The sequence below is a fragment of the Aphidius gifuensis genome, linkage group LG3 (assembly GCF_014905175.1).
Source record: "Aphidius gifuensis isolate YNYX2018 linkage group LG3, ASM1490517v1, whole genome shotgun sequence".
In the NCBI taxonomy this organism is placed as follows: Eukaryota; Metazoa; Arthropoda; class Insecta; order Hymenoptera; family Braconidae; genus Aphidius; species Aphidius gifuensis.
This window is the reverse complement of record NC_057790.1, coordinates 13,818,757-13,831,612: the sequence shown is the minus strand read 5'-3', so window position 1 is coordinate 13,831,612 and position 12,856 is coordinate 13,818,757. Positions and strand designations below refer to the sequence as shown.

At 29.0% G+C, this 12,856-nt stretch overlaps 1 protein-coding gene across 1 annotated transcript; it reads right to left on the bottom strand.

Moving 5' to 3' along the window:
- Nucleotides 1-9,248: 9,248 nt before the first annotated feature.
- Nucleotides 9,249-12,626, bottom strand: LOC122850926. Its single transcript, XM_044149974.1, has 7 exons — nt 12,188-12,626; nt 11,271-11,578; nt 10,460-10,898; nt 10,196-10,393; nt 9,623-10,090; nt 9,393-9,457; nt 9,249-9,332 (listed from the first exon to the last, which is right to left on the bottom strand). The coding sequence occupies exons 1-7, from the start codon at nt 12,624-12,626 to the stop codon at nt 9,249-9,251; spliced, it is 2,001 nt and encodes a 666-aa protein (XP_044005909.1).
- Between the last annotated feature and the right edge of the window lie 230 nt (nt 12,627-12,856).

Genomic DNA, 12,856 nt, shown 5'->3' with positions numbered 1-12,856 from the left:
TTATTTATTTTATTTATTTATTTATTTATTTTTTTTTCATGTGAGGCCATCTTGAATTTTTAAATTTTTAAATGCCCGCGGAATATGTCGGTAAAATAGTTTTGAATTATTATTTTTTTTTCATAGGAGGCCATCTTGAATTTTTTAATTTTGAATTTTTAAATGCCTGCGGGATATGTCAGTAAAATAGTTCTTATTATAGAGAAAAAAAAATTTTCCTTAACCGGGATTTGAACTCGGACCCTTGGCATGAGAGTTTACACGCTATCCTCTGAAACAAACATGAGATTATGCTATATCCTATCGGTAAAAGAATATTCCTTCATATATTATACAATGAAGAACTAAATTGCCTTCGATAGCTCAGTTGGTAGAAGCAATGGACTGTAATTAGTTTGATTAAAATATAAGAGATATCCAGAGGTCGCTGGTTCGAATCCGGCTCGAAGGAATATTTTTTTTTTTTCTATTTTATATTGATATATAAAAACAATGTTGATGAAATTAAAAAAAATTTGTCTTGATGATGGTTCGAACTGAGGACCAATCATTTTATAGGTTGGAACCTTAGCTCTTGCATCATCAAGACAAATTACAGAAAGTATTGTAAGTAGTTTCATTATTTCATCAACTATTTGATGTTTGTAAAATAAGTTGTAGAGGGGGTAAAAAAAATGGTAGGGGTAAATAGGAAGTGGAAGGGATAGAAAAAAGAGGGGAGTGGTTATTCAGAGGTATAAAAGAAATTTCATCAGTTCAGAACTGGTCACTATTCAGTTGAGTTGAGTTGAGTTGAATAGATATATATTGAAACAAAATGTCAGCATTCATTGATTTCCAAGGATTTCAAGAACCTCAAGGTTTATTTGTTGTAAAAGAGTTGGTTATCCAACCTATAAATTCAAGATCTTCACCAACTATAAAAATATTCAAACCACCTTGTGAAAAATCACATCTAACAGAAGAATATAAAAATACTGTGAATAATTGTGAAAAAAATTATCATGGGATATCTTGGGAAGCTGGTCATGATCAATATAATAACGTATCAACAATAATCATTGAAGAATTAGTTGGAAAGTTTAATTATTTATTTGTCAAAGGTGAAGATAGAAAAAAATGGTTAACATTTATTTTACGTTTTAATCCAATGACAATTTTTAATTTGGAAGACTTGGGATGTCCAGATATAAAAATATTAGAGATGGAACATCCAGCAATACGACATATGAATTCACATCCTTTATGCAGTTCTTACAAATGTGCATATGAAAATGCTCAGAGATACAAATATTGGTATATTAAAAAATTTTCAACAAGAGCCAACATGAAAAAATCCATTTTACATTTTTGTGCAGTTGAAAATATAACTGACTTGACACAAAAAGATATTGCTGCACTTCCAGTGATGGCTATTATAAAATTTGCATCACATCAAATTGATGAAATTTGGGAAAAATTATCAGTAGAACAACGTTCAAATCCAACAATTTCAAAATTAAAACGATGTAAAAAACATCCAATACAAAATGATTGTGAAGATGAAGTTGGAATATCTTATTATATACTAGAAAAAGATTGTTTAAAATGTAAAGAAGGAACTGACAATGGAGAATTGAATTTTATTAATGAATAAATGATGCAAAACCGAATTTTTAAAAGTTGTTAATTTTTTTTTTTAGAATTATCCTTCCTTCCTTTAAATATAAGATATGAAAAAATAAAGATTTAGTTTGTATAATAAAATAATAGAAACAAGTTTCAACAAGTTTTAACATGTTTGAACAGAAAAAGAAAAAAAAAAAAAAAAATTCTGTCTAGATTTCATTGTTATAAAAATTGATGAATCATCTGACGACAATGGATTAAAAGATTAAATTTTAGAAAATATACTGAAACATGTTCAAACAGGAATTATTAGCTTTTCTCAAAAAAATATTTTTTTACATCTATTGTTATAAATTCCATGAAGAAGATTATAGGATTAAAAGATTAGAATAATAGAAAGTAAAAACTATTTTCTAAGAAGAAAAATTTTTAGACGGGATAAGCATCACCTGATTTTCCTTCTCCCACAAAATTTAAACCAATCACGACGTTCCCCCACTCCTAAAAAATTTACAGTAGGGATAAGCAAAACCTGATTTTTCTTCTCCTACAAAATATTGACCAATCAGAACGTTCCCCCACTCTGAGTGAAGAGAGGAAAGGGAACTTTTTCGTTGGTGGGGGACCTGAGTTTTAGTATATATTCTCGTGCACAGAGACTAAGCATCACTCATCGTTCAGTCCATCAGCTGTAGTGTGCCCAGTCTTAGAAACCAACAAGTAAGTTTTATCATATATTTATATATTTTTATTAACTTATTGATATTATCATTGTTTTTTAATTATTTTTTTAACTAAAAAATAACTTTTCCATTTACAGATATAAAAAATGGGTTTTGCAAAAGCAAAAAAACTTCAAAAAGCTAACGAACGCAAATCATTAAAAGATTTTAAGAGAAAAGTAGTTTATAAAATTACTAAAGTAGCGAGATTTCCAACATCAAAGTATGGTCCAGCGCTAACAGTTGAAATAAACAATGAAAATTATGCATATCTACCAAAAAGATTTGCTACACATTTCAATCAAGATGATCAAGAATTTAAGGAGCTAGAAAATGCTGTCAAGAAAGGAACACTAACCATGGTTCTTGATGGTGAAAATAACCAAGATGTAATATTAGATGATAGTACATATGATCTACGTGATTTCGATGATGATGACGAAATGTGAATAAATAAATAAATAAATACACTAAATCAAATTATTTTCGTTTGTTTTTATTTAATTAAAACCATAGGTTACAATTAATTTATGTTAACTTATGTACTATTCCACTTATTGGTCTATATTCAATTATTTTATCATGTAAAATTAAGCAATATGCTGTCGTTCCTTGAGGAAAATTTTCTTTTGATTCAAATTCCAAGCGTACATCTACAGCACCAGTCTTCAAAAACTCATTTTGTTTACTACAATCAATAACAATTAATGGAGATTTTTTAATAAAATTATCTTTTGTTACTAAATCTATTTTTGAGCCATAGTAAGACTCTGCAAAATTAGCATACATATCATATAATAAAGCAAATTGATTTTTTTCAATATCTAGATTCAAATTCCCATATGGAAAAATATGAGAATTAAGATAAAGTTTAACATTTGTTATTTTACAATGATCAAAATGTGTTACATCTTTTTGCCAATCATTTTTTCTATTTGATTGAAAACCAAGAATAACATAACGTGGCTTTTCCAGTTGAGTTGCAGTTTTCACTGTCCATATATAATGAGTTGTTTGCGGCAGCAATGGATACTCATATAAGTCCCACGATCTAAATCCAATAGAAATGACAGGATCTTTTTGTATATATTTCATTATATCAATTTTATTTTTGTTTGATAACATTATGTACGGTACAAGCCATTCAATTTTTGTAAGTTTTAAATCAAATTCTGGCATATTAGGAACTCTCTCATTATCTCGTACGATCGCATTCAAATTTGAACGTGATCGTATCATAATGAGTTCATGTTTCGCATTGACAATTATTTTTTGATAATCTTCAGCAAAGCCAAAAATTATATTTAATGGAACGCATATATCAAAATATCCATCATCATTTATCAATTTCATACCATTTTGATTTATCCACCCTGCATTTTCATAATTCATTCTTGAACTTAATGACAAATAATTTTTCATTGTAGATGTTATACCAACATTCTTTGATTTATCAATTAAAACTCCATTTAATTCATAACGCATTTCATCAAACAAAAAACACATAGCATTATTTACTAACGTTAAAGGATAAATATCAGCAAGTGGATCTTCTGCATTTGCAGCAACACGTTCTTGCGTTAATTTTCCACTCATACGTATGTAGCTTTTGATGGTAGAACAAACAAATCTTGATTCTGTATTGATATTCTTATTTCATCACTATTATCGAAGCTCGTTGATCCAAATGACTGATGAGCATGTAGCTCATAGTTGGATATTTCATTGTTAAATTGAACTGGCGCGTTTATATCGAAAATATTTTCATCACTCATTTTGACGTGTAAAACAATTAAGACAAGTTATATTTATCCAATTAAAGTTCCAAAATTTTTTTTTACTTTTAGACCTAGACTCTGCAGGTAATTTATATTCTGAGATGTCAACTTCTTGACTGCTCGATTCAGACTGACTGGAGGTGTCCATGATGTGCTGCTTTTATACGATGCCCCACGTTTTATAGCGCGTGAATTGAAGCAAATTCCCATTCCTATGATTTTACGTGTAACGTAATGGTTATAGTTTCACCACGGAAATTTACTAATTTTCCGTTTTGATCAACAATTTTTAATTGTAAATGATCAATGGTTTTAACAGTAATTGGTAAATAGATTGGATTAGCTGGTACTTCAATTATTTTATAACCAGGTGGTACAGCAGGAAAAAAGTTATATATTGTATGAACTTTTTGTTGATTCACGTAAGCTCCTGTTGTAATGTTGCACTCGATTCTCAATGTATTCACTTTTAAAATATTAATCGGGTAGTTTGATTCATATTTTGTTTTAGAACTCAATATTCTCGGTGTAAATCCTAGTAAACGTGCTGGTGATTTTGGTTTTACAAAATCAATGTCTCTTTCACTTGTAATATATGAATGTAGAGTATTTTTATTATATGTAATTTTGATATTATATTTTTCTAAGTAAGCAGCTAGATCATCTATTTCATAACTTCCAGTTGGTATTTCAATTGTATTATAACTGTTCAAATATGTAATCATATTATTTTCATGATCGATATTTGGTAATGAATTAAATGATAAAAATGAAATAAGTGCTAATGAATAATTTTTTTCACTTGATAATTGTATGGGTGGAAAGTAATCAGTTTCTAAGACTGAAGATTTACCGGTGAGAGTTAAAGTAAACGTATCGTTCATTGTCAAGGTTGATAAATAACTGATTGGAAATTTTCTTTTCTTCTGCTTTTATAGTTTTCCTGTGAGAAATGCGAGACATAAATGTCCACAATTATACGTATTCCAATCTTGATAACGTTTATGATTATAATTGATGCTACCAACATTAAGATAACTGACAAGATCTTTCGGTGGCTGTAAGTTGCCAAAACTATCAAAGTATATTGCTGAATTATTATTGAGTTTTTTATATGCTACCCAATGTGTTCCAGGATTCCTTTTATCATCTAAATTAATGATTCCACACTCTTGTTTCCAAGGTCCATCTTTAGGCATATCATTTCGCATAAAAACTCCACGGAAATTAGCAATTTTTGATTGTTTAGCAAATTTTAATAAATCACCATCAGTTAAAGCTCTTTGTGGTAGCATCAGTTGAAGTTTTTTGGAGAGAGATAAAGTCCCATACCGCTTTTATGTGGTGTTAAATAAAGTCCTTTTCCTATTGCAATTGATTCCATCATTTTATTGTGTCGCTTATTTTCATTTAATTGTTCTTTACTTGTCTTTACTGCATTGATAGCTTTGACAACACCAGATGCTCCACCAACTAACCCACCTAATGCTGATATAGCTGAGAAAATCGGGATTAAAAGCGGTAGAGCACCACCGATATGTTTAGCAACTGGTAAAACTCTAGGTACTGTAATAGCTTTCTTGCCACCATTTTTTTTAATAGCTGCTCTCGCACCGTTTATTGCTGATTTAATTGCAACTGATGAATTATTTGATCCCTTCATTGCTTGTTTTGCTGCTTGTACGATTTTTGAAAATGATATTTTCTTTTTTGTTATTTTCTTTTTTTTAACTGCACGTTTTTTTATTTTTATTAATTTTCCTCCAGTCTTTTTTTTTATTTTTCTATTTTTCAACGAAGATAATGGTTTTTTTTTTCTCGTACATTTCTTTTTCTTTTTTTCAGTAACACAACCCATGCCAAATTTTGATTTTACTTTCATTGCTCCAGTAACGAATGTAGCTGCTGCTCTCTCACTTAAACTAGCGTCTTTCGAAAAAATACGTTTAGCTGCTTCACGAGCTAAAATATCATCAGCTGCGTTTCTTGCCTTGATGTCGTTGCGATTTTTCGAATATGCAATATCGTGATTTTTACAGGCTGCGTCCAAAGGATTAATTCCAGGGTCACCTCTTGCTAAACGTTTTTCTAACTTGGTACCTGGTCCACAATATGAATAACCAGGCAGATGAAGTTCAAATGGTAACTTGTTGATTATTTTATTGAGTATTCCTTTTCCAAAACGTTTTTTGTTCTTTTTCTTTTTTGATGTATGCTCAATCATAGCTTATAACAGACTGATTTGCTTTGGTATAAAACGGTTGAATTTATATGATTTGAGCTCAGTGCTCACCACGATGGAATACCAGAAACAAGCTCTAAAATTACCAGTTATAAACTTTGATATAATTACATCAAAAAGTGGTAATGGTTTAATAGAAAAACGTCATGGTGATTTACTACCAAATACAATAAGATGTGCGATAATTGGAGGAAGTAATTGTGGTAAAACGAACGCTTTAATGAGTTTAATTGTTGATCCAAATGGTTTACGATTTGCAAATATTTATATTTACAGTAAATCATTATACCAACCGAAATATCAATATTTAGAAAAGTTACTAGAACCACTTGAAGAAATAAATTATTATAAATTTTCCGACAACGATCAAGTCGTACCAGTTGACGAAGCAAAACCAAATTCGTTGTTTATATTTGATGATGTTGCAACTGAAAAGCAGGATCATATAAAAGCATTTTTTTGTATGGGAAGGCACAAAGCTGTTGATTCTTTTTATTTATGTCAATCATATGCACGAATACCAAAACATTTAATACGTGATAATATCAATTTTTTAATAGTCTTCCCACAAGATGATACAAATTTAAAACATATACATCACGATTACGTTAATATTGATATGGAGTATAGTAAATTCCGTCAGATGTGTGTGGATTGTTGGAAAGAAAAATATTGCTTCCTGTGTATCGATAAAGATAGAGATATAGATAAAGGGAGATATAGAAAAAATTTTGACTGCTTTATAAATATAAATAACAAAACAATTTGTTAAATTTTCTCAGTTAATTGTAAAATCGCGAAGGATCAACATGCCTCTTTGTGAGCAAGAACTAGTTGATGAAACAAAATTTTTGAGTGAAATTGAAAAAGTACAAGACGTTATTCGGAAAAAATATCAATTGATAAAATTAGGGAAAGAAAATATATCTGATGCTGCAAATGAATATCTTAAACCTGTTGTCACACCGCTCAACAAATTAGCTGCACAACTGCCAACAACAACGGTTAGCAAAAAATCATTAATTGATAATGATAAATCATTTCCGGATGAAAAAAATACGAATGATAAAAAAAATAATTCAACACATGAGGACAATTTTAGTACTTCTGATATTGAAGAATCAGTTTATGAACAAGAAGGTGAATATGATACTGCTGATGAAGGTGAGGAAACATTTGTGGAAGAATCGAATAGAGATTTAATAGATGATTACTTAGGAAAAATCAATAGTATACAGTGGGATAAAGATTATGGTGTAAAAAAAGTGAAATCTGATTACAAAATTGGAAATGCAAAAATATTCTTTAACGATGATGAATTAAATATTTTTGATACATCTTACAAAATAACACCAGGATTAATGGAATTATTATTTATGAAGTCACCAGACAGAAGAACTATCACTGATATTGATGAAAAAAATTATAATGAAATTATTAATAATACAAACGCACATCATCAATATCATAGATCTAATATGCCAATAAAAAATTCAGCATCTCGAAAATACATTGATTTTATTGCACCTCATAAGAATAATGATAATGAGCATTATGGTACTGGATTATTACCAACGGTTATGACTCTTAGAAAAAATAATCCAAGTAGAGTCAATTATATCTATTGGGACGATCCGAATGAACTTGTTGATCGATTACGATTATTAGTAGCATCAAGAGCAGCTGGTAATCCGAATCATGATAATGAGATCATGTCAATTATTGAAGAGTTGAGAGAATGTGGATTAATATATTAATATAAAAAATCAGTCTGTATACATCCGTCAGTGAACTATGACTGATTATAAAAGAGATGTTGTGCGTGAGTTACACGCTCCAGCAAGAAAAAATTTTTTACGTCGTAAAGTTGATATTCGTGATAAGGATGAAACGTGGCAAGCTGATCTTGTTGAAATGATTGAACATTTAAAGATCAATTCTGGATATAATTATATTTTAACAGTCATTGATATTTTCTCAAAATTCAGCTGGGCTGTTGGACTCAAAAATAAAACTGGAAAAGAGGTAACAGCAGCAATGGAATCAATATTCAAAAAAGGTCGAATATGCAAAAATCTTCATGTGGATCAAGGAAAAGAATTTTATAATTCAACATTCAAAACAATGTTAAAAAAATATAATGTTCATATGTATTCAACATTTACTCATTTAAAAGCATCAATAGTTGAACGATTCAATAGAACACTAAAAAACAAAATGTTTTTTGAATTTAGCATGCAAGGAAATTATAAATGGTTGAAATTGCTGCCAGAATTAATTAAAAAATATAATAATATAAAACATCGCACAATTAAAATGAAACCAGTTGAAGTTGTTGGTAAAAATATTAAAATATTAAAACAAACTGTATTTAAAAGTTTAAATCATTGTCATGTTAAAATCAAATTTAAATTAAATCAACATGTAAGAATAAGTAAATATAAGCATGTATTTGATAAAGGATATAAACCAAATTGGACAAACGAAATATTCACAATTACTAAAATTAATAAAACATCACCTGTAACGTACAAGCTTAAAGACTATCGAGGAAATCCAATACAAGGAAGCTTTTATACTGAAGAGCTACAAAAAGTTCGACATTCTGACATTTATTTGATTGAAAAAGTTTTGAAAAGACGAGGGAATAAAATGTATGTAAAATATCTTGGATTCGACAATAGTCATAATCAGTGGATAGATAATCAATAAACTAATAAATAAAAAAGCAACGTGTATTTATTTTCTAACATTAATTTTTATTATATACATTTATACAACTTTTATTTACATCATTCATATTTTCTTTTATATATACTTTTACTCAAACACATTCGTTCAACAGGTATATAACCCCATGGCAAAGTGTCAGTCTCACCATCAATTAGCTGTCGTTTATCATCTTAGCCAACTGAGAGCAATTTTTTCAGTTGTTCTTGTTGTTACTTCATGTTTATGAGATCTTATTATATTTTGTTGTTTCTTTAAAATAACATGATTAATTAAACAATTTTTATAATCATTAAAAGTTATTTGCCTTACAGTTGATCTTTTTACACCCTTTGCTCTCATATGAACATGATTTTTTAATGAATCATTTTCATTCACTATAACATATGAGTATAATTTACTTCGTAAACCAATGAATTCCTTCATTATTTTTCCGTTATTTTCATCTTTCATAATACCAATAACTTTTTTATTTTTTAAAGGAATTCCATATTGATTATTTTCTGGATAATCAGATGTATCAAATTTATCAGGATTATTACGTATCAAATCATAAGGATCATGACTAAATATATGGTAAACAGCAGAATCAGTATCACCATATAAATATTTGACTTTATCTCCATATTCTGGTTTTATAAAATTATAATGAAAATCATACATATATGTTTTTGACATTTCCAAAATAGAAAATCCAAGATAAATTGGTTTATCAAAAAGTATACTTGTTGGTTTCATCTCAATTATAACAAGATCATCAATAATTAAATGACTATGGAAGTTTGGCTTTGAGATATAAAATCTTGCTCCACCTCTACCACCATATTTTTGTACAAGTTTTATCGATTTACGAGTTCTTACAGATTCAAGAGTTTTACCATAAATTGCATTGATGAATAATTTTCTAAGATCTTTTTCAAATGCATTACGAGCTTGTTTTCGTAACTCTGTGTTAAGATCAATATATGGTTTAAGCCATGCACTTTGTACAAATTTTAAAACACGATGAACTTTAGTAATAATCATCCCCAAAGAACAATATTGTTTCAAGTTCCTATAATGGATAACATAATTTTTTTTATTGTCTAGAGTTGCCAGTAGTTTTGGAGTTTTACTGGTTTCTAGAGGTGGTTTTTCGCGTACTGGTGCTAACGGAAAATCTTTATGATGATGATGCAAACTTGTAGGATAATCTAAATCAACTTCAAGAATGTATCCGCATTTTGAATTATCAGCAATTGAATTTAATGTGAATATATCAAAGTTATCAATCCATTGAAATTTACATGTTGGAAGATATTCCCTCATTGCAGCTCCGTACATATTGTTTAAATCGAAATACATTAAAAATGACTCTTCTTCTTCAATATTATATTCACTGCCCATATATCGATTATTAGCTCTTCCATATCGATTTGAGACTTGTGATAAACCACCTCTTATAACTTGCTCAATAAACAACATCATTTCAGGATCTGTTAACAATTCTAGTTCAATCTGAGTATATCTCAACATTGCACTAAAACTAAGTCCAGGTAGTGTATAATAATGTGCTGGGTCTAACTTATATGTATTCAAACAATCAGCTCTGAAGCTTTCAAAAACATCAGCTAAAAGGGCAACATCAGTTTGTAGATATAAATCAGAATATTCCCCAAGTGTTTTTATATTGAACTTTTGCCAAACATTTAGAGCATGTGCGTATGCTTCATCAGAAATATTTTCTTCATTCAATTTTGAATAAAATTGATCTTTCGATGGAAGTGTTGTATCATCAAATTTTTCCCATTTGTCAAGATAATCATATGGAAAAACTCCCTACTTTGTAATTAAATTGAATTCATCAACATTTTTACATAGACTTTTTGTTATTGTTTTTTTATTATTATCTAAATTATTTGATAATGAATCGATGGAACTAGCCATGAATCTATATGAGTCAATGAATCTCAATCTTATTCTAGTACCCTTGACACGTTTTGTAAATGAAATATATCTTTCTTTATTGATTCCAAGTATATCAATTTTACCTTCGAACTGGTTTTTTAATTTTTTAATGATAAAATGTGCATCATAGCCTGTGAGGTTATGAAATACTACTGGGATAATACATGATTCTTGATAATTAATATTGCATATTTGATGGGCGGCACCTCGGTATTCTGAAGTCCAGTGCGAGTGATCACGTACTTTTACGTCATTTTTCGTGAAATTTTTGTTACAAATATAACATTTTTTTGCATTCAAAAATTGTAATTCTTCATCTCGCGTAAGAGACATTGGTTTAATATCATCTATTATTTTATTGACTTGATGATTAATTTGTTCAAGCTCTGTAATAAACCATTCAATTGAATTTTTACCTCTATGAAGATTGAACTTGGAAAGTGAGTCATCATAACTACACTTTAAATAATATGCTGCACTACTTGGAACATGTTTTTGATAAACTTGATTTTTTTCAAGTTCTTCACTCTGCACTTTTTTCAATAAACATTCTAAATCACCATAAATTATAAACGGTACCGTTAATTGATGTTTATAGCTTATAAATTTTAAAATATTATTTTTTGCAGTCGGTAATAACATTGCACTTTTACATTTTTCACTACATAATTTTTCATGATTATCACAAGATTTTTGAGATTGAAAATGACATAAGCAGCGATCGCAAATTATTTTTTTTCCATTATGTTTAGAAATTTGCGCACTTACTAATCTTGATAAATTTTTAATCCAAGCGAAATGATATTGTGATAAATTTTTTTGTGAATCCAACTCATCATCATCATCATCATCATCATCATCGTCATCATCATTTTTTGCTTCTACATCTCTTTTGATCATTATGAGATGAATTGTTTCCAAATTAGATTCATTCTTGCTAATATAATATGGTACAATCTTTTCTTTTCTACGTTTTTTATTTTTTTTTTCCTCATCATCATCACTTTCATCATCATCATCATCATCATCATTCTCTATTCCATAAATATTAATTTTCAACTTATTTTTTTTTTCAAAAATTTTGATTTTTTCCCATGTTATGGGGAAAGTGATTTCGCTATGATTTAACGTATCAAAATGTTTTTTATATTGACTCACACGGTCAGCATGGTGAGGCACCTTGTATAAACATGCTAAAACTGACCAAATAAAACAAAAATTGTCTGAATTTTTAACGTTCACAACTGAATGAGTTTTAATTATCCATGATGGCATTTCAACGAAAGATGAATTACCACCTTGCAGTGGTATGTAATCGTTTATTTGGATTTCAAGATGAAGGATTTCATGTAGTTTCCAACCAGATCCATTTAATTCAGCATCTTCAACATCTTGTAAAAAATGTTCAAAATTTTCCTTAAATAGTTGACTTAGATCTGATGATTGTAAAACCTCAAAACTACCTTCGCTGAAATATTTTGTTTCAACTTCTACACTATTAGTCGAAGGTTTTTCGATTTCATAGTTTAGAGCTAATACAGTATTGACTTTGAGCGCATTTTTATCTTGTAAAATAAGAGCTATCTGACTAATCAACATTTCTTTAGCGTCAGAAAGAAAGTCTTTCACATCTTTATGTTTTAAATTAATTATAATGCTTGTCTTCATTCTGTTTCTGAATACATTTTCTAAATCTTGCCATTCAATATAATTTTCAGAGGTATCGTTTGATACCTCAACTGTTGAAGATGCACCTGCACCTCGTACTTGCAAACTTTGCAGTCTGAATAAATAAGTTGTCAGTATTCCCACTGTTGCCTGAGTGCATT